This window comes from Camellia sinensis, chromosome 10 (assembly GCF_055761805.1).
Source record: "Camellia sinensis isolate YWXY chromosome 10, ASM5576180v1, whole genome shotgun sequence".
NCBI classification, from domain to species: Eukaryota; Viridiplantae; Streptophyta; class Magnoliopsida; order Ericales; family Theaceae; genus Camellia; species Camellia sinensis.
The window spans coordinates 70,028,070-70,052,551 of NC_138970.1; the positions used below are offsets into that span (position 1 = coordinate 70,028,070).

The window sequence follows — 24,482 nt, forward strand, 5'->3', positions numbered from 1 at the left end:
TGATTTTTCAATTGATTGCACATCTAATTTTACAAAAAATTCGATTGGTCAATCGATTGGAAGAATTAGTCACTCCAGTAACCAATCCAATGACCATTTGATTGACCACCAACAATTCGATTTTTCAATTGATTGGACGATTTGACCAAAACCAATCGATGTTACAATTGATTACACATCTAAAATTTCACAAAGAAATTGATTAGTGAATCGATTGGAGGAATTGGTCACTCCAATTGATTTGTCAATCGATTGGATGACTTGTCCACAACCAATAAATTGGCCAACCGATTAGCTTCGTCAATTGATTGGATAAATTGATCGATAATTTACTCGAATTTATGTCACTTATGCATTTTTGTGAGATCACATATGTGATTTTGTGAAAATTTTCATGATTTTATGTTCCTCAAAACTTTTATTAGATCACTTATACAGAAAATTTACATTAACTTGCGCATTTTTGTGAGATCTCATACATGAGTTTGTAAAAATTTATGTAATTTTGTATTGTTCAGAATTTTATGAAATGACTTACTCGAATTTGTGTTATATACGCATTTTTGTGACATCATTACGTGATTTCGTGAAAACTTACGTGATTTTGTATTTCTCAAAAATTTTATTAGATCAATTTACAAAAAATTTGTGTTAACTTACTCATTTTTGTGAGATTACTTACATGAGTTTGTGAAAGACTTATATAATTTTGTGCTGTTCAAAATTTTATGGGATCACTTACTCGAATTTGTGTTATTTACCCATTTTTGTGAGATCACTTACATGATTTCGTGAAAATTTACGTGATTTGGATTCCACAAAAATTTTATAAGATCACTTACTGGAAATTTATGTTAACTCACGCATTTTTATGAGATCACTTATGTGAGTTTATGAAAAACTTATGTGATTTTGTTTTATTCAAAATATTGTGAGATCAGTTACTCGAATTTGTGTTATTTACATATTTTTATGAGATTATTTACATTATTTTGTGAAAACTTGTGTGATTTTGTGTTCCTAAAATTTTTTATGAGATCACTTACAAAAAATTTGTATTAAATTACGTATTTTTGTGAGATTAAATTATTAACTTTTAATTTAAGGTGAATTACGACAAATGAACCCAAAACATGAAGAAGATCATTGTGATCAGCTAATACTGCTTTTTATAATACCAACACATGAAATGAACCATGAATTAAAGAAATCAGAGTTGATTGAGACAAAAAAGTAAGCACTTGTTCATATATTATACTTAGGAATACCAAGATGCAAAACAACAAAGGAAAAAGAGCAAAACAACAATGAACACACAAAAAAAAAGAAAAAATAAAATAAAATAAAGAGTAGAAAACAACATATAAGCACAATAAAAACAAGTGCCAAAACCACAATGCCACAAGTGATCCAAACACATATTTATAACTTTGCCATGTTGCCAAAATACCCTCTGAACATGTAAAATTGAAAGTAATTCACATTATTTAGGCATTGCTACTGAATGATCCAAGGGCTTTAACTGCGGTGGCTATGCAGGATGTATTGGTGGTAGAAGGCAGCGATGGCTGCTGCAATGAATGGTCCAACCCAGAAGATTCAATGAAATAATTAACATCACAAAACAAAGTTAAAACATGAAAATTTAGGTACAATATAAGTACTATGTATAAGACAACATGGAATTAAAAGAGAGGGGTGGAGGTAAGTACTTGATCATCCCAGGCTTTTTGTTTGCCGTAGATCACGGTGGTGCCAAAGCTTCGGGCTGGGTTAATGCCAGTGCCGGTGATTGGGATGGTCGCCAAGGGAACCATGAACACAGTGAATCCAATAGGGAGTGGTGCCAATGTTGGAACAATCTTCTGTGTAAATAAAATAAATTGAAACTAATACAAACAAAATAAATAAATAACGTACCGAATTTATTTATTGAACCGAATTAAAAATAAAAGACCAAGTCGAGTGTGTGACACTCTGTCCTTAAGACAGATTCGCCCCGCTACGGTGCTTACGGTTGAGTGGCGTCTATCTCCCAGGATACAATGATCTTAACCAATTTGTAGTAGCACTCCAAAACAAATTGTTCGATGAACCAAACCTGTGTTCTAACTCTCTGAATATTTATTCTAAACTAAAATGAAGAATAATGCACAAAAGAAAAATTGGACAGCACAAAGAAACTTAACAGATTGTTTTTTCCGAATCAGTAATTGGGTACCAAGACTGCTGGAATTGATGGGTATATATAGACACAAAACTTAAGACCCGAACAGGTTCCAATTTTGAAGTGAAAAGGTGCATCAATATGTTTGAACAGGAAAACCAACTTTTCAAAGTTAGTTTGACCATTGCACATGGAACTGATTTCCTTCCAAACAATTTGAAAAGTAAACCGTAGTGGACCATGTCAAACCTGTAGCAACTTTATTTATTTAAACTATTGAAATATATATATATATATATATTAAACTATTTAAATAGTTTAATAAATAAAGGAAGAGGTACAAATTTTAGGAAACCACTTAGGAATCCAAAATTTGAATTTAGAATTAAATTAAATTCCCACAATAATTTTTATTGAAAAAATTCAAATGAATTTTATCTAAAAAATTAATGTTAGACCCGAAAACGACGTCAACTTTCCATTCACTCATAAATGGTTTTGACGTTCCGTCTTCACTGTGTGACTTGCCACGCGGTAAGGAACACTTCACCTCTTCGGACCCACCCCAAAAGACGTTTGGGGCCCACTCAAATTTGGGCTTAAAGTTGGCCCAACATAAGCCATATAAAACACCATTTTCCCAACAATCCCCCACATGAATGGAATTTGACGGAGAAAAAATGCAACAACATGATCTAATTACAGAGAGCACAGAAATTGGAAATATACTGCAAAGGATAGGTAGCTTTTGGCTTTGAACCTTCCCTTGTGAGACACTATCGGATTTACTAGCTAACCAGTGAACATGATGTCTTGAACTGTTCAGCCGTTTGTGTAAACCAAGACAATAGAACTCACACAGTATATCTCTACACACAGTTTAGTTCTCACTATTGTGTTCATTTTGGCTCTGAACAACCTGGTCTTTCATGAGTGCTCTAGAGAATTGTAGCCCTTCACAAATCTCATAGAACCGGCCCAGTTCACACTCACATAGGTGATTCTTATGAAGAGTATCCTGCCATACTCCACTAGGTTTACCTAGATATAAGAATCATTAAAATTTTACTTAACCTCAAACGCTGCAGACATCACTATTTCATCAAAGAAATAGGTAGGAGTAAGACTCCCCAGTGATCCTTCTGAGTCGTACACAACTCGGTTGTCCCTTTGAACCTAGATCTTGGGATCTTCAATCAACTAGGTTGGGTTGCCGTTATGGTAACTCTTATTTAATAGGCTTAAGTCCCATTCCCCTCGATGAATTCTCAACTAACTCTCTTGCTAACCCTTTGGTTAGTGGATCCGCTATGTTGTCTTTAGACTTAACATATTCTATGGAAATAATTCCATTAGAGAGTAGTTGTCTTACGGTGTTATGTCGACAACGAATGTGTTGTGACTTACCGTTATACATATGACTCTGTGCTCTACCTATAGCTGATTGACTATCACAATGCATGCATATAGTAGGCACCGATTTTGGCCATATTGGAATATCTTCAAGGAAGTGGCGAAGCCATTCTGCCTCCTCCCCTGCTTTGTCTAATGCTATGAATTCTGATTCAATAGTAGACCTAGCAATGCAAGTCTGTTTGGAAGATTTCCAAGATACAGCCACCCCACCAAGAGTAAAGACATACCCACAAGTGGACTTTGAGTCTCTTGTATCCGATATCCAATTTGCATCACAGTACCCTTCAAGTACTGCTGGATATCTAGTATAATTAAGCCCAATGTTACAAGTAAATCAGAGATATCTAAGAACCCTTATAATTGCTTTCCAGTATTCTACTCCCGGATTACTCGTATATCTACTTAATTTACTTACTGCATAAGCTATATCTGGGCGAGTGCAGTTCATCAAGTACATTAAGCTTCCAACAATTTGGGCATACTCTAATTGAGAAATACTTTCCTCTACATTCTTAGAAAGATACAAATTAACATCTACAGGTGTTCTAGCAAGATGATCATCATCTTTGCTGAATTTGTCAATTATTTTCTCAATGTAATGAGATTGTGACAAAGCATATCCTTCTGATGTTTTGGTAATTTTCATACCAAGAATACATCAGCAATGCCCATGTCTTTCATGTCAAAATGTTTATTCAACATTTTCTTGGTAGTTTTAATCATGTCGTTTTTACTACCTATGATGAGTATATCATCTACATAAAGACATACAATGACATAACCTTTGTCTGTGTTTTTAATATAAACACATTCGTCACACTCATTAATTTTAAATCCATTTGACATCATTGCCTTGTCAAATTTCTCATGCCATTGCTTTGGCGCTTGTTTTAAACCATATAATGATTTAACCAATTTACACACTTTCTTTTCTTTTCCTGGAACAGAAAAACCTTCTGGTTGTTCCATGTAAATTTCTTCATTTAACTCACCATTTAAGAAAGCGGTTTTCACATCCATTTGATGAATTTCTAGATTGTATAGAGATGCAATGGCAATTAGCATTCCAATAGATGTTATTCTAGTAACCGGTGAGTATGTGTCAAAGTAATCAAGACCTTCTTTTTGTCTAAATCCTTTGACCACAAGTCTTGCTTTGTATTTGTCAATTGATCCATCCGCTTTCAATTTTCTTTTGAAAATTCACTTGTACCCAAGAGGTTTACAACCTGGTGGCAAATCCACTAATTCCCAAGTGTGATTTTGCAAGATGGATTCAACTTCACTGTTGACAGCTTCTTTCCATAAAGGAGCTTCAGGACTAGACATAGCCTCTTTAAAAGTTAAAGGCTCATTTTCTAACAAAAATGTTAGGAAATCTGGACCAAAAGATTTTGAGGTTCTAGCACGTTTACTACGCCTAGGTTCCTCTTCCTCATTTTGATCTAACTCTTGTTCTTGGTCATTTTCTTGATCCTGACTAGTAATAACATCATGAGATCTTTTATTGTTACTAGTCTCTTGTCTAGTCTTATTTGGAAATACATGTTCAAAGAAAGATGCATTTCGAGACTCAATAATAGTATTTACATGCATTTCGGTATGTTCTGATTTATGAATCAAAAACCGATATGCACTACTATTCTTAGCATAACCAATGAAAATGCAATCAATGGTCTTAGGACCTATCTTAGTCTGTTTAGGACTAGGAATAGCCACTTTAGCCAAACACCCCCACACTTTTAAGTATTTGTAGGATGGTACTCTTCCATGCCACAATTCATAAGGTGTTTGATTCACTTTCTTTCTGGGTACTTTATTAAGAATATAATTAGCAGAAAATATTGCTTCCCCCCACAAGTTCTGAGGTAATCCCGAACTTATTAACATGGCATTCATCATTTCTTTTAAAGTCCTATTTTTCCTTTCAGCAATTCCATTTTGCTGAGGTGAGTAAGGAGCGGTGATTTGATGAATTATTCCATGTTCTTTACAAAATTCACCAAAAGGTGATTCATATTCACCACCTCTATCACTTTTAAATTTCTTGATTTTCTTACCAAGTTGATTTTCAACTTCATTCTTATATTGAATGAAAGTTTCCAAAGCTTCATCCTTGGTTCGAATTAAATAAACATAACTATATCTAGTATAGTCATCTATAAAAGTGATAAAATACTTTTTCCCACCTCTAGTTTGAATTGATTTAAAATCACAAATGTCACTATGAATTAATTCAAGTGGTTCCGTACTTCTTTCAATTGAATAAAAAGGAGTTTTTAATAATTTTGCCTTAACACAAATTTCACATTTATGATTTGAATCAATTGCAAATTTAGGTAAACATTCCATATTAATTAATCTACGCAAAGATCCATAATTAACATGGCCTAGTCTACCATGCCATAAATTTGAAGACTCAAGCAAGTAAGAAGAAGATGTATTATTATTAATAACTGAGGGTACAACGGTCATTACATTTAACTTGAAAAGGCCATTAAACATGTAACCTTTTCCTACATACATCCCATTCTTAGTAAGTACAAATTTATCACTCTCAAATACTAGCCTAAACCCATTCTTACTCAACAAAGATCCGGAAACAAGATTCTTACGAATGTCCGGTACATGCAGCACATTGTTGAGAGTGAGTTCCTTTCCTGATATCATCTTGAGTACAATCTTTCCTTGTCCTTCAACTTTGGAAGTTGAGGAGTTGCCCATAAAAAGTTGTTCACCATTGTCCACTGTAGAATAAGATGTGAACATCTTTTTGTCGGCACAAATATGGCGAGTAGCACCAGTGTCCACCCACCATTCTTTAGGATTTCCGACAAGATTTGCCTCAGAAATAACTGCAGAAAGATTGATGTCTTCGACACCATTAGAAATAGTGTCCACTACGGTCATATGAGCTTGAGCAGGCTTCCTGCTTGTTCTTCTTTTGCTTTTGCCTTTGCTACGACAATCTTTGACCCGATGTCCCTCTTTGTCACAGATGTAACATTTGCCATTAAACTTGTACTTTTTTTTATCCCCCCCTTTAGAGCCTTGTTATGAACTCTCTCCAGAAAACTTTTGTTTCTTGGTTTTTGAAGCATGTTCCACCATATTTGCCTTAGACTCCATAGGATGCTTACCAGCCCTCTTTTCAGAATTGCGGTTATCCTCCTCAATCCTCAAACGCACAATTAATTCGTCCATAGAAATTTCTTTGCGCTTGTGTTTGAGGTAGTTCTTGAATTCCTTCCAGCCTTTTGGTAATTTTTCAATTAAGGCTGCAACTTGGAAGGACTCACTGAGAGACATGCCTTCTGCGTGAATGTCATGCAGAATGAGTTTGAAATCTTGAGCTTGGCTGATCACAGTTTTTGAATCAACCATTACAAAATCCAGGAATCTGCCAACCACAAATTTCTTTGAGCCGGCATCTTCTGTTTTGTACTTTTTCTCCAAAGACTCCCAAAGTTCCTTTGCTGTCTTGATAGGACTGTCGACGTTGTATAATGTGTTATCAAGTCCATTCAAGATGTAATTCCGACAAAGGAAATCGGCATGTTTCCAAGCATCAACTGCAGCAACCACTTGCCGATCGGTTTCATCCTCTTTCAAGATAGGAGCATCTTCACGGAGGAAACGAGCCAGGTTCAGAGTTGTAAGATAAAACAACATTTTCTGTTGCCATCTTTTAAAGTCAGTTCTTGAGAACTTCGCTGGCTTTTCACCGTGATTTACCGGTACTGTTACAACAGGAGAGGGGGTTGGCGTCATTGCAGCCACCATAGTCGTACTTGTTTGGGCATTAGTTTCAATAGCCATCAATTCTAATTTATAAAACAAAATTAGAATTAGAATTTACACTACACAGAAAATTAGACCAAATTTACAGAATTAAATTTTGTAAAAAATAAAAAGAAACACGAATGTAACTTTTATTTTCCAATTAATTTGGAAATAAAATAAAATTTTATTTAACCAAATTAATTCCACACAGGAAATTAAATTCTGTAAAATAAAAGAAATAAGAATATAACTTTTATTTTTCAATTAATTTGGAAATAAAATAAAATTTTATTCAACCAAATTAATTCCACACAGGAAATTAAATTCTGTAAAATAAAAGAAAAAAGAATATAACTTTTATTTTTCAATTAATTTGGAAATAAAATAAAATTTTATTCAACCAAATTAATTCCACACAGAAAATTTAATTTTTGTAAAATAAAAGAAATAAGAATATAACTTTTATTTTTCAATTAATTTGGAAATAAAATAAAATTATATTTAACCAAATTAATTCCACACAGAAAATTAATTTCTATAATACTTCAATAATTAAAATACTAAAACAGAATTTTAAGTAATGAAAACTCAGAAAATAATTTCTAAAACTCAAAATTAATTTCAGAAAAAATTCCACAAAAATATATTCTGAATTGTTAATGACACCAGTATCGTACTACTAGTTGTCAAAGAAAATAGACAGTATATTACTACTATCTGTCAAATAACATATAATCACTATTTGTTTTTCCAACCAGAATATTATTTTGTAAATCCACAGAAAATAATTTTCTATAAACGAAGAATGGAAAAAGGAAACAAACGAAAAATTTGGTAAACAGAATAATTTGAATCTGTCTTAAGATTGTTGGAACAATCTTCTGTGTAAATAAAATAAATTGAAACTAATACAAACAAAATAAATAAATAACGTACCGAATTTATTTATTGAACCGAATTAAAAATAAAAGACCAAGTCGAGTGTGTGACACTCTGTCCATAAGACAGATTCGCCCCTTTTACGGTGCTTACGGTTGAGTGGCGTCTATCTCCTAGGATACAATGATCTTAACCAATTTGTAGTAGCACTCCAAAACAAATTGTTCGGCGAACCAAACCTGTGTTCTAACTCTCTGAATATTTATTCTAAACCAAAATGAAGAATAATGCATAAAAGAAAAATTGCACAGCACAAAGAAACTTAACAGACTGTTTTTTCCGAATCAGTAATTGGGTACCAAGACTGCTGGAATTGATGGGTATATATATAGGCACAAAACTTAAGACCCGAACAACTTCCAATTTTGAAGTGAAAAGGTGCATCAATATGTTTGAACAGGAAAACCAACTTTTCAAAGTTAGTTTGACCGTTGCACATGGAATTGATTTCCTTCCAAACAATTTGAAAAGTAAACCGTAGTGGACCAAGTCAAACCTGTAGCAACTTTATTTATTTAAACTATTGAAATATATAAATATATATATATTAAACTATTTAAATAGTTTAATAAATAAAGAAAGAGGTACAAATTTTAGGAAACCACTTAGGAATTTAAAATTTGAAATTAGAAATAAATTAAATTCTCATAATTACAAATTTTAGGAAACCACTCAGGAACCCAAAATTTGAATTTAGAATTAAATTAAATTCCCACAATAATTTTTATTGAAAAAATTCAAATGAATTTTATCTAAAAAATTAATGTTAGACCCGAAAACGACGTCAGGTTTCCATTCACTCATAAATGGTTTTGGCGTTCCGTCTTCACTGTGTGACTTGCCACGCGGCAAGGAACACTTCACCTCTTCGGACCCACCCCAAAAGACATTTGGGCCCACTCAAATTTGGGCTCAAAGTTGGCCCAACATAAGCCATATAAAACACCATTTTTCCAACAGCTAAAACCTTTAATTGCAAAGATAAACATGTCATAAAAAAAACTCAACTGTTCAAAATTAATTTATTATGAAAACTAGTTAAATTTGAACAAATTTTGAAACTAATTTATTTTTTTAGCTTGCCTTGAATAACTCAAATCAACAAGCTTATATAGGATTCAAGTATTCTACTACATAAAAAAATCAAGATACTTGAGCTCGATTTGCTATCAATTTAACTGAAGCTTGCTTGATTTCCTAACCTCAGGTCATTTTTTTTTAATTTTTTTTTTAAGTAGATGAATAGAAGAATAAAAGTTGCATAGCGTAATAATAAGACTTGAATCAATACTAATATATACTTATAAAGGACATGAGAATCGTGGGCATTTCTCTTGGGATCGGCAGTAGAGAAGACCGTATAAACAAGGACAGAAGTGCCAATAATCTCAAAAGCAAGTCCAGTGCCGGTGCTGTACCCAGAAGAGAGCTCGTTGGCTCCACCACCATACTCAACGTAGTAGGCCTTTTGGAATGCCTTCACCAACCCACAACCACATATGGCACCGAAGCACTGAGCCACAATGTACAGAATGGCTCGGACCAGAGACACATTCCTAGCTAGAAACCACCATTAATTTCTCTGAAATTTCAATATGAAACTAAGAAAATATGGAACTCTGTATATTGATGTTGTGATTTCAATATTGGTAAAAAATTTCGAGTGTCCTGGGGCACATAACAATAGTAAGGGTTGAGTCAATTTAACTTACCTTTTTTCTTTTAATTATTTTTTTTAAAATTTTTTGAGTCAATTACAAAAACACCCCCTAATGTATACTTAAAAAATAGATTTTCCCTATGGTTTAAAAAATTACAAATATATCTTTGTAATAATTTTTTATTCAACAGAATTAACTAGAAAAATAAAATTTCTAACTGCTCTCCTATAAAATAATAAAATTATTTGAATTATTAATTTAAATATATTTATGAAATTATTAAAAATTGTTAATTGACTTGAAGAATTATTGATAAAATGAGTCATTTGTTATGAAATTAAGAACTTCTAGGAGGCGGAATGTAATTTTTAGAACCATAGGAGGTAATTCATATTTTAAGCAAATCGCAAAAAGTGTATTTATAACTTACCCTTATTTTTTTATTTAATTCACCTTACTTAATGGGTCAAAATTCATTACTTTTCAGATCCATCATGACTAACTAGCTAATCTTGAAAAATAAATAAATAAATAAATCAATTTTGGCGTTATTATACTTTTGTTTTCAAAATTGACTTTAAAATAGTTTAATTGAGATGGACTTAAGAAGTTCAAAAATAAGTTGAAAAGTTATGTTGGTTATTTAAGTTGTAGCCAAATAAAGAGGAGACAAAATCGATCTCATGAAAAAAATAACAATAATAAAAAAATAAAAAAAATAATTGGCGTGGCATCACTAATTAGAAGGGCGGGCGGGAGCCACGTCTTAAATTTCACATTTTTTCATTAGCCCAATATAATTTTGAATATTTATAAAAATTAAAATAATGAAAGAAAGCATCTTTTAACCTCCCATTCTCACTCAAAAGTGTCCCTGAAACACAAAACACTTCATTAATTTCGAAATTTTATTTTTGGCTTTCACTATTTCCAAACACTTTATATGAGTTTAATATTAAACTTGTTAGCATTCGTAATAATTCTATTTCAGCCCTTTTAAACTTTACAATAGTATCATTAATCTCATGCAATTCATAGTGTGTATATATTAAAAAGAAGGTAAACTACAAATACATCTTTGAGATTTGTTTAAAATATAAATTGTCCACTGTAGTTTTGAAAATTATATTTCATCCCCTAATGTTTCTAATTTCATAATTAATTGTTCATTTTATTAATAAATTATCAAGTCAATTAATGATTTTTAATTGTCACGCCCTCAAAATAAATGCATTAGTCAATCATTCATAAAATCCATAGACATAAGAGAATAAAATATATTCATTCATCAGAGTGTGCTTTACAAAAGTATTACATGTTGACAACAAAAGTAAATGCCCTACGGGCTCACAACTTTCCAAGTCAACACTTGGTTAAAACAAAAGAAGAGTCTAACTCTATACGAAGAAAGCCCTTGGCTTGGATATACATGTAACAACAAAACAAAATAACCAAAAAGAGAGTCTTCAACCCTCAAATCACCCAAGAAGAGACCTTGGAGGCGGCATATCCCCTGTACCTGAAAATGGTGTCCCAAATAGGGTGAGTCAAAGCCCAGTAGAGATATGCTAAACCAAACATGAGAAATAACTAAGACATTAGCATTCGATAAATATTTAACCTTATAAACCAACTTGTACCAGTCAATGACCAATCAGCAATTTCATCATGCTCAATCTATTTCCCATCATTTAAACACATTAACCCATTAACATAATCCGATATTATCCAAACTGTTTCAAATGAGACTACGACTCATACAATGACGCTTCAATAACAAACATCATTCAACACTTCTATTCACATGCCATTTTACGAAACTATGTCCGAGGGAACCGACACCCATAAATATAAAAGATTTCGGGACTTGCACCCAGGACACTCTGGCCAACTTAGTTATCATTGGAGTCCATCCCCTATCTCCTCCCAAACAAACGGAGTACATCCCCTATCTCCTCCCACACAATATACATATACAATGTATTTAAACATATAGTCATATACAATGACCCCACAATTCACATATTCAATGTGTTAATTCCACCGTCACATTCAATGACTTAATCCAATTGCTTAGTTTCAATTCCCCTAATCATCATGCATTGTCTACAACAATCAAGACTATCCTCCACCGATAGCCCAAAGCAGTTATTTCTACATAGACAAATAAATATCTCAAACAGATAATTTATCACATTTTCCATCGATGAGAGAGTCATCAATCCAACTACACCAATTAATCCCAATCCCTTCCAATTTCATGACTTTCAAATCAATTTCATATTCCCACAATTTTCTAAATTAATTATAGAAATTAATTATTTAAATACCACCAGGGCATTTCTCCCTTTTCTCAAACATTGATCCTAAGACCAAATTTCACCAATCAAACTCACAAAACCCCATTTTCATGACCTCCTATGCACACATGGAGTATGAAAATTGAAAAGCCCTCTTTTATAATTTCAAATTCAAAACCCTAACTCCCCAAAATTTCCATAACTCACCATTTATACAAAATGACTAAAATTTATGTTAAAACTCATGAAAAAGAGTAGTTTATCCTTATCTCAAACGGAGAAGACAAACCACACAAGAGACAAACTCCAAAAGTGCCGAAATCCACTTCTTTTCGGATCAAAGTGAAGACCTTGACAAGCCCTATCTTTTTCTCAAAGGCACTAGGGTGGAAATCCCAACGGATCTAGATGAAACCTAAAAGAAAAGTTAAAATGTAGAGAGAGAAGTTCAAGAATAAGCCTTATGGAAAAATCTTAGAGAGAGAGAGAGAAGAAAAAATGGTTCAAAATGACCTCTTCTCGGACTGAAATACACGCAGTCCCCTCGAGCGTGGGAAGCCCCACTCGAGTGTGAAATTGGACGCTCGCGCGTCGAAAGTACACTTCCAGCATCTGCAGACCTGCAAAAATGCCGAAGGCTGAAAAATCCCGCTCGAGCGTCAGACTGGCCGCTCGAGCGGAGGAGCAAATGTAAAAAGACTCACTCGAGCGTGAAAAGTCCCGCTCGAGCGGGGAGACCAAATCCTGGGCAACACAGATTTTGAAAGGAAAGCAACCAACCTACTCCAAACTCACCCAACACAACCAAAAACTCAAATACAAAGAATAAAGAATGGAAATAAGGTATAGACAACAGCATACAACCACGGAACTCAAGTCCAGAATATAGTAAATGACAAGGGAAAAATTGGGATCGCTATATTAATGATGTTAGAAATATATTTTAATTAATAATTCGAGTAATTTTATTATTGTATATGAGAATCGTTAGAAATTTTATTTTTTTAGTTAATTCTGTTAAATAAAAAATTCTGATAAGAGAGTAATTGTAATTTTTTAAATCATAAGGGACAATCCATATTTTAAGCAAATTTCAGGAGGTGTATCTATAATTTGTCCTTAAAAAAAATAGCATTTTATCTTCCAAATTCTACATAATATCACTAATGCCCCTTAAAATCTAAGTAATTTTACATTGATCCCCTCCAACAAATTTCTGAATCCCCCACCATTAATAAAAAAAAACAACTCCAACGTTCTGAAACTACTGAATAATTTTTCGAAGAACAAGTACTCGCTAGAGATGCCTGCAGGGCAATAAACGGGGACAAAGATCATGCCACCGAAGGCCCAAGCAATGCCAAGGATTCCAACACCACCACAGGGATCAGTAGTCTTGGTTGGGTCAGTTTCGCTCTTGTAACCAATCTGTTGGCCTATTTTTCCTACAAAGGAAATTATCATAAATGTGAGCATGCCAGCAAGGATTGAAAAATCCTTACAGATTAAATTCAAGCCAATTATCAAGTGATTGTGTTGACGGTTCTTTTGCCTCAACAAAGAGGACTTCAAAATTGCCAAGTGTAGAGAAAAGAAAAATTAAAAGAAGAATGAGGGAGACGAAGAAAGGTGATTGAGTGAACAATCAAAGTAATAATTACTTGCCTCTGCTCCTATGCTTCGAAAAGGAAGTGCATAAAATGCTTTGAAAAGAAAATGCTGAAAATAAATGCTTCGAAATATAAATCTATGTTAAACTACTCCTAAGATAAGGAAAATGACAAGAAATATTGAAATCAATTGTCCTTGATTTGAGTTCTCGATCCCTTTACAATGTAGCCATGAATGGCTATTTATGGCAAATATTTGTAGGAAAAAACTTCCAACAATAACTACCCAATAACCACCTAAAACTACCCACTCTTCCATCTTCATTCCCACAATGCCACATATCCCTCCATGTCTTCATAACTTCCTTTAACCTTCACTTCATGCTCCATGTTCTCCACTTTGTCCTCTATGTTCTTCCATATTACGCCCCATGATCCTTCACATTCTCCATCATTTTTTTACATATGTTTAATAATTCATAACTTCTCATAACCTCCAAATGAGTAAGAGAATGCCACGTGTCTTGCAATTATATAAATAATAAAAATTACAGATTTATGGTGCCAACATTATCCCCCGCAGCCCTTAAAAATGATATTTACTTAAATTTTTTGAAGGGCCGAACCAAGCACATGACTAATCTAAGCAAAAAAATGGTTTGAATAATATCAACAAAGTGCTTCGAATGATATAACAGCACCAATAAAGTGCTTCGAATGAGCATAAAATTATGACTGATGTCGCGAATAACATACATATGCCTTGAAGGGATATTATTACAAAAAAGCTTTGAAGGATAACCTTATATTTTCAAGGCAAAGCCAATGATTCACCTTAGCAAACTGTTACACATGCTAAATAACCCGCTTTGAAGGTGGTATAGAGGACCAAAATCATCATTCAAAGGTCAAAAGTGCCAACAAAGGAAGAATTACATCCTTGCAAATACTCGGCAAAGCTTCAAAGGTTCACAACTACCATTATTTTTTCTTCGAAGCTGTTGTTGATGCAAGATGAAGTGCTTTGAAGCTTACAAAATTATGGCTAAAGGGTTTTCGAAGCAACTTTTGGCCAACATTGAAGGTTCACGACCACCAACATTGTGGTTATTCAAATTTTATATGTTCTGGTTCACACATAATTAATAAAAATATTAATTTTATGCTTCGAACCAATAATTAATTCTCCGAAGACACTAAAACCATTATTCTTCGAACCAACTTTTGTAGAATACTAGTTACATTTTCATGTAACAAATGGCTCTAAAAATGTTTATCAGTAAAGCTACTAATTATCATGCCAAAATAGGCATTATTTGACAATTAATTAATTGCCATTTTACATATATTTGAAGGGAGGTACACATTTCAAAAGCCTTCTCGTTCCATGTTACATTTCGAAGGTGTTTATTGATGACGAAACCACCCTTCAAAAGTCACATATGTTACTAAAGGATCAAAGTCGTCCTTCGAGAGTGCTTCTGACATCCCTTTGAAACAAATCCAAAGAGTTGATGAACAACCCTCACATGTTCTTAATAACATGCTTCGAAGTGTCTTGGGACATGTTTTGAAGGTAACCACAAAACCAAATGATGATGGTTTTATGGATCAACTAATAACCATATTTTTGCCCTAATATATTGCAATAACAAAATATTTTTTGTTAGCCATTTCATCAAAGTCAACGTTTGATGTCATCCACAAATCCAAAATGGATTTTGAACAACAAAAATCATGGTATATTGTGACCATGAAAATTCATATTTTTTGACACTTTGAAAAATGTCAAAATTTTTGAATTCATGAACAGTGGCTTGTTCATTCTTCTTGACCATGTTTGGTCTTAAAAAATGACTTTCGCCGAATTGATTTTCATAATTATTTGGCAAAGTGGGCTATTTTTCCATGTTAGCCATTTATGGCTTATGAAAATCCCGTATAGGTATGTTATTTTCATGACTTGACTCTAAAAATTGGTTTTTGGACTCCTTAAGCCATGCATGGAACTTCATTCTTAGCCAAATTTGGCTCAAGAACATGCTCTTTCGTTATGTTAATTTCATAAATTGGCTCTTTAAAAATGGGTTCTTGAACCCCCCGAGCCATTGTTGAAATCAACTCTTTGCTTTTGCTATTTTCAACCATGGAAAAATTCTGAAAAAACTCACCAATTCCAGTCATTAAAGCCTCAATTGAAGACTTGGTAGTGAGAGTTTACAACTCACCATTCCATTGGCGAATTTTCATATCAAGTTGATGAATTTCTCCAATTAAATGGTGTCGTTTTTCTTCCACCAAATAATATTGTAAGGGATGAAAGTTTATTTCATCAAGAAATGGATCTCTTCTTGAAGATCCAAATTTTTTTGTTTATGCCAATAGATTTCATCTAGGCTATTTGAAATGGATGAATCAAATTCATTTTTCATTTCTTACACTTGACGTCCCACTGGGCGTGCCAAAAATTGTTGGCTTATTTTTCCTACGAAGGAAAATATCATAAATGCGAGCGTGCCAGCAAGGATTGAAAAATCCTTACAAATTAAATTCAAGTCAATTATCAAGAGATTGTGTTGACAGTTCTTTTGCCTCAACAAAGAGGACTTCAAAATTGCCAAGTGTAGAGAAAAGAAAAATGAAAAGAAGAATGAGGGAGATGGAGAAAGATGATTGAGTGAACAATCAAATTAATAATTACTTACCTCTACTCTTATGCTTCGAAAAAAAAGTGCATAAAATGCTTTGAAAAGGAAATGCTGAAAATAAATGCTTCAAAATATATATCTGTGTTAAACTACTCCTAAGATAAGGAAAATGACAAGAAATATTGAAATCAATTGTCTTTGATTTGAGTTCTCGATCCCTTTACAATGTAGCCATAAATGGCTATTTATAGGCAAATATTTGTAAGAAAAAACTTCCAATAATAACTACCCAATAACCACCTAAAACTCTCCACTCTTCCATCTTCATTCCCACTATGCCACATATCCCTCCATGTCTTCATAACTTCCTTTAACCTCCAATTCATGCTCCATGTTTTCCACTTTGTCCTCCATGTTCTTCCACATTATGCCCCATGATCCTCCACATTCTCCATCATTTTTTCACATATGTTTAATGATTCATAACTTCCCATAGCCTCCAAATGAGTAAGAAGTGCCACGTGTCATGCAATTATATAAATAATAAAAATTACAGATTTGTGGTGCCAACATTACCTCTTGCGGCCCTTAAAATTGATGTTTACTTACATTTTTTGAAGGGTCAAACCAAGCACATGACTAATCTAAGCAACAAAATGCTTCGAATAATATCAACAAAGTGCTTCGAATGATATAACGGCACCAATAAAGTGCTTCGAATGAGCATAAAATTGTGACTAGATGTCACGAATTATATACATATGCCTTGAAGGGATATTATTGTAGAAAAGCTTCGAAGGATAATGTAGACACCCCATTTTTGACCGTCCTCAAGACTTGGACGTCATCGCTTGTGCACATGATGATTGTGATTGCATGTATTTGTTTGGAGTGCCTGAAGTCCTCGGCGGAACGCCCTGCCTTTGAGCCTTTAAAACTTGTTCTTTTCTTTGCCTTCTTTTAGAGCAAAACCTTGGTGTTTCAAGCTTGGAACCTTTGGTGACCTGTCGGCCACCACCATAGGCTATCGGCCATAACTCATGGTTGTTGGCCATTGGTGTGGCTAGTCAGCCATCAGTGGTGGCCGGTCGACTACCAGTGGTGGTCGACGGCCAGCAGTGTCTTTTTCCAGACATTTATTGACAACTGTGCCAGCTGTTAGCACATTGAGCTGCATCTCCCTACACGTGTATGGTGGGATGTTTCTAATCTCAAGGATTGTTTTTCTATATATAGGGGGGGTTCCTCCCCCATTTTTGAGTGTTAGAAATTTTGGAACAAAAATGTCTCTCTCTCTCTGGATTTATCCCTCTCTCTTTCTCACTCTCTCTCACACTCTCTCTCTCTCTCTTACAATTTTGTGCATACTTGCCTAGTTTCTCTACACTTTTGCATACACATCCTAAACCAAATCCTCTCACCTTTGAGCTGAGGTTCCTTGGGACTTGTTTTGAGCTCTTAAAGGTGGTTTTAACTTGCATTGTTGGCCAAATTGTGTCTTGGCTTCAAGAGGTATAGCACTCTCCTTTTAAGCTTGTTTTCCCATCTCTTTCCACTATTTTGGGCTGTTTTTGGGCTGGTTTTGAACTGTAAAAAGCTCTATTTTTGTGGCCTAAAGGTGATGGTTTGAGGCCATTTTCAGTTAGGGGGTGGTTCACCCTTGTTACTTCTTAGTTTGTCAAGCTTTTGTACCTTTGTTCATCACTTTCAAACCAACTTTTTTTGGCCTTTTAACCACTGAATTTTAGAAGGTTTTTAGTGGTAAAAAACTCATTTTGAAGTCTAAATTTGGAGGGGTTAGCCTCACCTCCTTGTATCTTGTTTGCATGCTTACATGTTAGCATGTTTTTTTTTAGCTTAACTTAGCTCGAGTCCAACATGTTTTAGCCTCTGAAATAATCTATTTTTAGCTTAACTTAGCTCGAGTCCAACATGTTAGTTCATTTGAGTCTTGTTTTTCATAGTTGTAGTATAAGTCCTTTCACTAGCTTGGTGTTTTTAGGCTTTAACCATCATTGGTTTGAGTTGATTGCATGTTTTAGTGCTTTTTCCCACTTCATTTCAGCACTTACAATCTCTGTAATCCCCCTCAATTCTTCACTCTTTTGTTTTTCTTTGAAATTGGTTTCAAACCATTTGTTTGCCTAAGTTTGAAATGGAGGTGCTACACCTAATGGTTTAATCCCTTAGGGGGTTCATTACCAACAGTGTAATGCCTCTTTCATGTACAAAAAAACTTGTGGTTTGAGCCCTATTTCCATTAGAGGACACTCACCAATGGACAAATTGATTAAAGAATGGATTTGGTAACTAAGACGTGTAAACAAAATTGGCAAGTAAAAGTGGCAAGATAAGCATGTCTTTGAGTTGCATTGCATGTGTTCAAATCAAACATTAATTTGAACACAAGGAAAACGGGACATTTCATACTTAAAAGTGATGAAATATGCCACTTTCCTAGGTCCCCGTTGTCCTTGATCATGCATGATAGGGTTATGGACATTTTGGTCTCATTTTGCACTTATTGAACTTACACAATTGGTTTCACAAGCCATCATGCAATGAAATTGCTTGATTGATGGTTTATGAACCACATTTTGTCCCTCCTTTGATTTCCCCATGAAAAGGAGAGGCAAAGTGTGCAAACAACCCTTGAGAAATACACTATTTTGCCCTGTTTGCTCTCTGTTACAGCAAGGGAGTCCATGTTAGCAGTGGCCGATCGGCCACCACCAGTAGCCAACCGGCCCCTTGTCGACTATCAGTGAAATTTGCACAGTGTGTGGGTAAGATAGAGTAGAGGTGCTCTGGAAGTGGGCTGAATTGTTGGTGTTCAATGTGCAAACAGAGGCATTCAGTAGCAAGGAAGTGGCTTTTCGGATGGAAATCGAGCATGCTTGGTCCTCCCTCGCTTCCCGAGATTAGTTAATTAGTTTAATTAACAATAGATCAAATTTGTGTTGTAATTAATTAGTCGTAGCTAATTAAGTGTTGTAAATAATTAGTTAGTTTAACTAGTTATTCAATTTTGTTTTGTAATTGGTTAACTAGAATAGTTAATTAATTTAGTCTGTAATAATTAGTTCGCTTAATTAGCGTAGTTAGCTAGTTAGGTTCTATTCAATTGGACCCTCCTTCGTGAAGGCGTAATGTTATAATAAGTGTTCGTGCGTGCGTGCGTGTATGTCTTCCAACCCCACGTCTTTCTCTCTTTTATTTAATCACTTTTGATGGTTAGATTAGGGACATGTTTTAATTACCATATCGCATGCTTGCATCCATTCATCTTGTCTTGCATGCACTGAGGCTCGACGCATCATTCAAACTGCATTGTCATTTCAATACTTCTTTGAATACATGTTTAATCACATGTTGTTCAAATCGATCCATATGTCATATTAGTAGCCAAGCCTATTAATTACATATTGCATGTGTTACAGTAGACATCATGTATAGTTAGGAATCATGCATTATTTTCTAACTCATATCGTCTTAACTTGGAGTACTAGGTGAGTTTTTATGCTTTAGCATACTTGCATAAGTGTGAATGTTGCCATGAGGCTATGTGCTTAAATGCTAAACTGCTTGAATGCCTGTAGATGAAGGCTCGTTGTTTAAATTGGAACAATTCAACAAATGTGTGTTTTAAGCCCACTTTGTTGAGTGGCAAATCATGTTTTAAGCCCACTATGTTTGGTGGCAAATCCGCAATCTTTAAGCCCACTTGAGGTGGCAAATTCAAACTATTTTCGCAAACAAAAATGTGTTGAGTTGTTCCAAATTGAGCAAACTAGTCTATACTTGATTGTGTGCATCATATAGTAAAACTAGTTTAATAACCAGAATAAGAGCACATAATGTTTATAAAATATCATATCATGATTAGTAGAGGCGAATCTTTGACCGGGCGAGCGGAGGGTGCTCAATTCATGACCTTCCCCTCTCGTATCCAAGTTCCTAAGCTGAGGCAACTTTGGTGATGACGGACACGTGGCCTTTGGCACGAGTCAGGGTTTCCTAAATTTCCCCAAAACAAAAAATATTTAGGTGACGACTCTATATCTAGCAAAACAGTCCAATTTTGCCACTATTTGATTTAAAATCGATTTTCCAAAAGATTTGTCGAATTTGGACTCTTTGATGATTATCAATTTCACATTGCACTTGTGAGATTAGATTCAGAACCGCCGGAGTCTGAACTGTAGGGCTTCTTTCCCAGCTTCCGAAACGGGGCGCGAAAAAGCCGAGCTACAATTTTTGGCAACTTTACTGGGGATTTAGAGAGCTTGACTCGAACTCATGATATGAAATTTTATCTACACTTATGTGTTTCTTTGCATTAAACTTGCATCGGTGAGCCTAAGTCACTGTGTTTGCCATTTGCTATTCTTGAGCGGTTTGCCAAAGGCTTACTTGGAAAAGCTTGCCAAAAGGCTGACCGGTTGCAGGCTCTGCCACGAAGGGAACACAACCCTTGGATCTGGACTACCGCTGTACTGTTTAATCCTTCTTTCACTTCTTGGTGTTAGGTATGAGAGGTATATTAGGTACTCTTGCTGAGGTACCCTTTTTGACCAATCGACCAAGTTGCATATCGGAAACCATAGAGACTGTTCCAAACTAAGACAAGTTGCTTACCCGAATGCAGGAATTGTATGAAACCGCTTGTTTTGCATAGTGAAACCCCTAGTTCCTGACCAAACTAGGACAGGGTAACCCTACCCCATCATAGGGGTGTTTTGGCTCTTACTTGCTTGATATGTGCGTTTAGAGAAAAACTCTGCGGGAATGTATGTATCAGTTGCAAGTCTGGGTATTAGTTTTTGAGAGGCAGAATTCAGTATTGAGCATGGTTCTACAGCTTTGATTACATCCAGTGTATTGATTAGAATCTGAGCAGAGGTGCTGTGCGGTTTCTATTTTTTGTTTTTGTTTTTGATTTATTTTCCTTTACAAGGTAGTGTTTCATAATTGCTTCGGACGATTTTGTTACCCCCCAAGTATTCTGGACCCGTGTAAGGAGACTTTACAGATCCGGGGATCTTGTTAGAGGACAGCCATTGTTTGCTTCACTCCCACCGATTACGAGACAGAGGAGAGTTTGGTATAACTCACCAGTTCAACAATCACCTGCACTCTGTTAGGGACAATCTTCTGCACCCAGGCCAGTAAGAGATCATTCGTCCATTCAAATGGCTTAGTACCCGGTCGGTATAGAAGAACTTATTCGTCATCTCCAACAGACCATTGAAACTATGCAGCTAGATGCTGCCCGCCAAGCTGAGGTCACAACCCACCAAGCCGTGGTTGCAGCCCGCTAAGCAGAAGTGATAAACAGGCTGCATCAACAGCAATAACAACCACCACAACAAGCATTAGGTTCTACTTCCTATGCAGCTCCAACAGGGATTCTAGCACTTGGAATTACAATTAATGTCCAAGAGAATTTGGGCATGCCAGTAGATCCGATCCCGCCGCAGGCCTCCAAAGGACCAGTGTATCAAACAAAAGCGCCATTTGAATTCGAGGTTGACCTTACCGCACTGAAAGTCAACAAGTTGGAAAAGCTTTTCCAACGGGCGCAGGGTGTGAATTCAATCCCTGATATCGAAGATGGCTATACTGACGCGGCAGTGACTTTGCCGGACAGAGTCAAGATGTCACATATAGACCGCTTTGATGGCTCGGGTGATCCCATGGTCCACTTGCGGCTATTCTTAGACATTTTGTGACCGATGGGCCTTTCTAGACTCCAAAAGCTCTCATTTTTCGGCTGAACCCTGTCAGGGATAGCGGCTATTTGGTATGCAAAACTGAAAGACTCTGTGAAATGGAGCTAGGATAAAATGGACGAGGCCTTTGTTGTACAATATTCATACAACACGCAAAACGAGGTCACCACCCGTGATCTTGAAGCAACACATCAGGCGCCAAATGAGGGCTTCTCAAACTTTGTGACAAGGTGGAGAGCCAAGGCCTTGGTGATGACTACTCGGCCATTCGAAAAAGATGAAATCAGAATGATAGTCCGCAACCTGCAGGGGAAATTACTGCAGAAGATGATTGTCTTACCCTTGTTCACATTTGCTGATCTCTATGAGATAGGAGTGCATATTGAAGATGCGATGAGACAGGGGCTGATAAATGATGAAAAGGAACATCCCAAGAGGCCTTTCACACACAGTTCTAATGCGACCACTAGCAGTAGCGCAATTGTAAGGCCTTCAGACGTGGGTATGGTCACCACAACACTCAAGACTGCCAACTCCTTTACCGATACATCTAATACAACTTCACAAACCTCGAGCCATCAAGCCCGAAACCAAAGGGTCTTTACCCCGCTTTACATGTCCTTATCGAAAGCCATGGGCGTGTTGATCAAAAAGGGGCATCTTAAGCCATTAGAGCCTTGTCCTCTACCTGATCCCTTTCCTTCGAAACAGAACCCGACCAAATATTGTGTTTTTCACCAGCAGCACGGTCATGACACCGACCAATGCTATAGGCTGCGTCATGAGATCCAAGATCTTATTGATAACAAAGCGATAGTACCTCCCAAAAACCCAACGTCACTACAAATCCTTTCCCACCACATAATCAAGTCCCTCTACCCTGGCATATAAACCTTATCCATACACTAGTCGTCCCTTATGACCCTATAATATATATCATCCCATCCCACCTACGTAAGCCGGCGTTGTTCATCCCTGAGAGTACGGACTTGTGCATGATGAACACATCTACACTCTAACCTGAACCGGTGGTGATGACAGTGGAAGATAAAGAGAGGTCAGCCATGGTGGAGAATGTTAATCCGTTGCCCGAGGGCTTTGAGGACTTATCTGAAGGGACGTACAATCCACATTGTTATATTGTGCCAATCAATTAAACTAAGCCGGAAGTGGTGTTGCCGACTGGGATGGAGGTCAGTGTAGTTCGAGAAGATGGACCAAGTCAGGGATTAGATGATCTAGCCGACCTGGAGGAGGATATAGACAACTTGCAGTTCTTTGATGAGCAAGATCAAGAGGACGTGCATATTGATTGGTTTGATCTGAACAGGTCAATAGACAATTCTGGATGGCTAAGTGATGAACCCGATATAGAGGAGGGAATTGAATTGAAGTTGGAAGAATAGAAAGCGGGAACCACTGCAATGGCCAGAATGGTCGATGGAAAGGGTAAATTGCCGGTGAGCATCGGTATTAAGAATTTAGCTCAAGAGCTGGGCGTCATCGGTACTGCAGATACAGAGCAAGAAGCCGTACTGAAGCGGTTTGAACAAGAAAGGGACCAAGACAAATAGAAAGCTGGAAAAGCCCAACACCTTGCAGGGGATGTGAGAATAACTAGGACAGAACCGGACCATAGTTTGTCAGTTACCGGAGGAATATGGTGGGAAGATGATGATTTGCATCTTGCCCATACTGATGAGAATTGAGGTGAAGACCTTCCTGACAACACTTGGTATGTGGGAGAGGTCGACCATATGACAAGAAGCCGTCAATATTTCAAACCACTGCGTCTGGACCAAACCGAGGCATCCGGGAAGGGTAAGGAAGTTGAGAAGCAAAAGGAAAAGTAATTGGAAGAGGAGGCTGTACTGAAACAATTGAAGAAGATTCAAGCTGACATTTTCGTTTGGGGTCTGTTTATGGCTTCGCGAGTGCACAGACAAGATGTACTGTCGGCGATGGATAAAGCCAAATTGTCCATCGAGACTACCCTGGAACAACTGGTGGGATTGGTCTTCCCAAAAGGCACTACGCCAACATTGACCTTCTCGGACAAGGAATTACCGCCAGAAGGCTCTTCACATAACAAGCCTTTATACATATCGGTGGAATGCCGAGAAAAATGGGTACCAGTCGTATTAGTCGACACCAGGTCAGTGATTAATGTCTGTCCATGCCGCACGACTTATGCTATTGGCTTGAAATCGACAGATTTTGTACCTA

The 24,482-nt window shown here is 36.0% G+C and overlaps 1 protein-coding gene across 1 annotated transcript in view; it reads right to left on the reverse strand.

Annotated features, from left to right (window-relative positions):
* Nucleotides 1–1,518: 1,518 nt before the first annotated feature.
* The window catches only part of LOC145801160 (aquaporin PIP2-4-like), a 40,715-nt gene continuing 17,751 nt past the window's right edge, over nt 1,519–24,482 (reverse strand). The window contains exons 3-7 of the mRNA XM_082891601.1: nt 13,555–13,694; nt 13,163–13,182; nt 9,618–9,877; nt 1,712–1,862; nt 1,519–1,601 (exon numbers count right to left, since the gene is read on the reverse strand). Of these exons, the coding sequence (XP_082747727.1) occupies nt 1,519–1,601; nt 1,712–1,862; nt 9,618–9,877; nt 13,163–13,182; nt 13,555–13,694 (654 nt within the window). The remainder of the gene's footprint in view (nt 1,602–1,711; nt 1,863–9,617; nt 9,878–13,162; nt 13,183–13,554; nt 13,695–24,482) is intronic.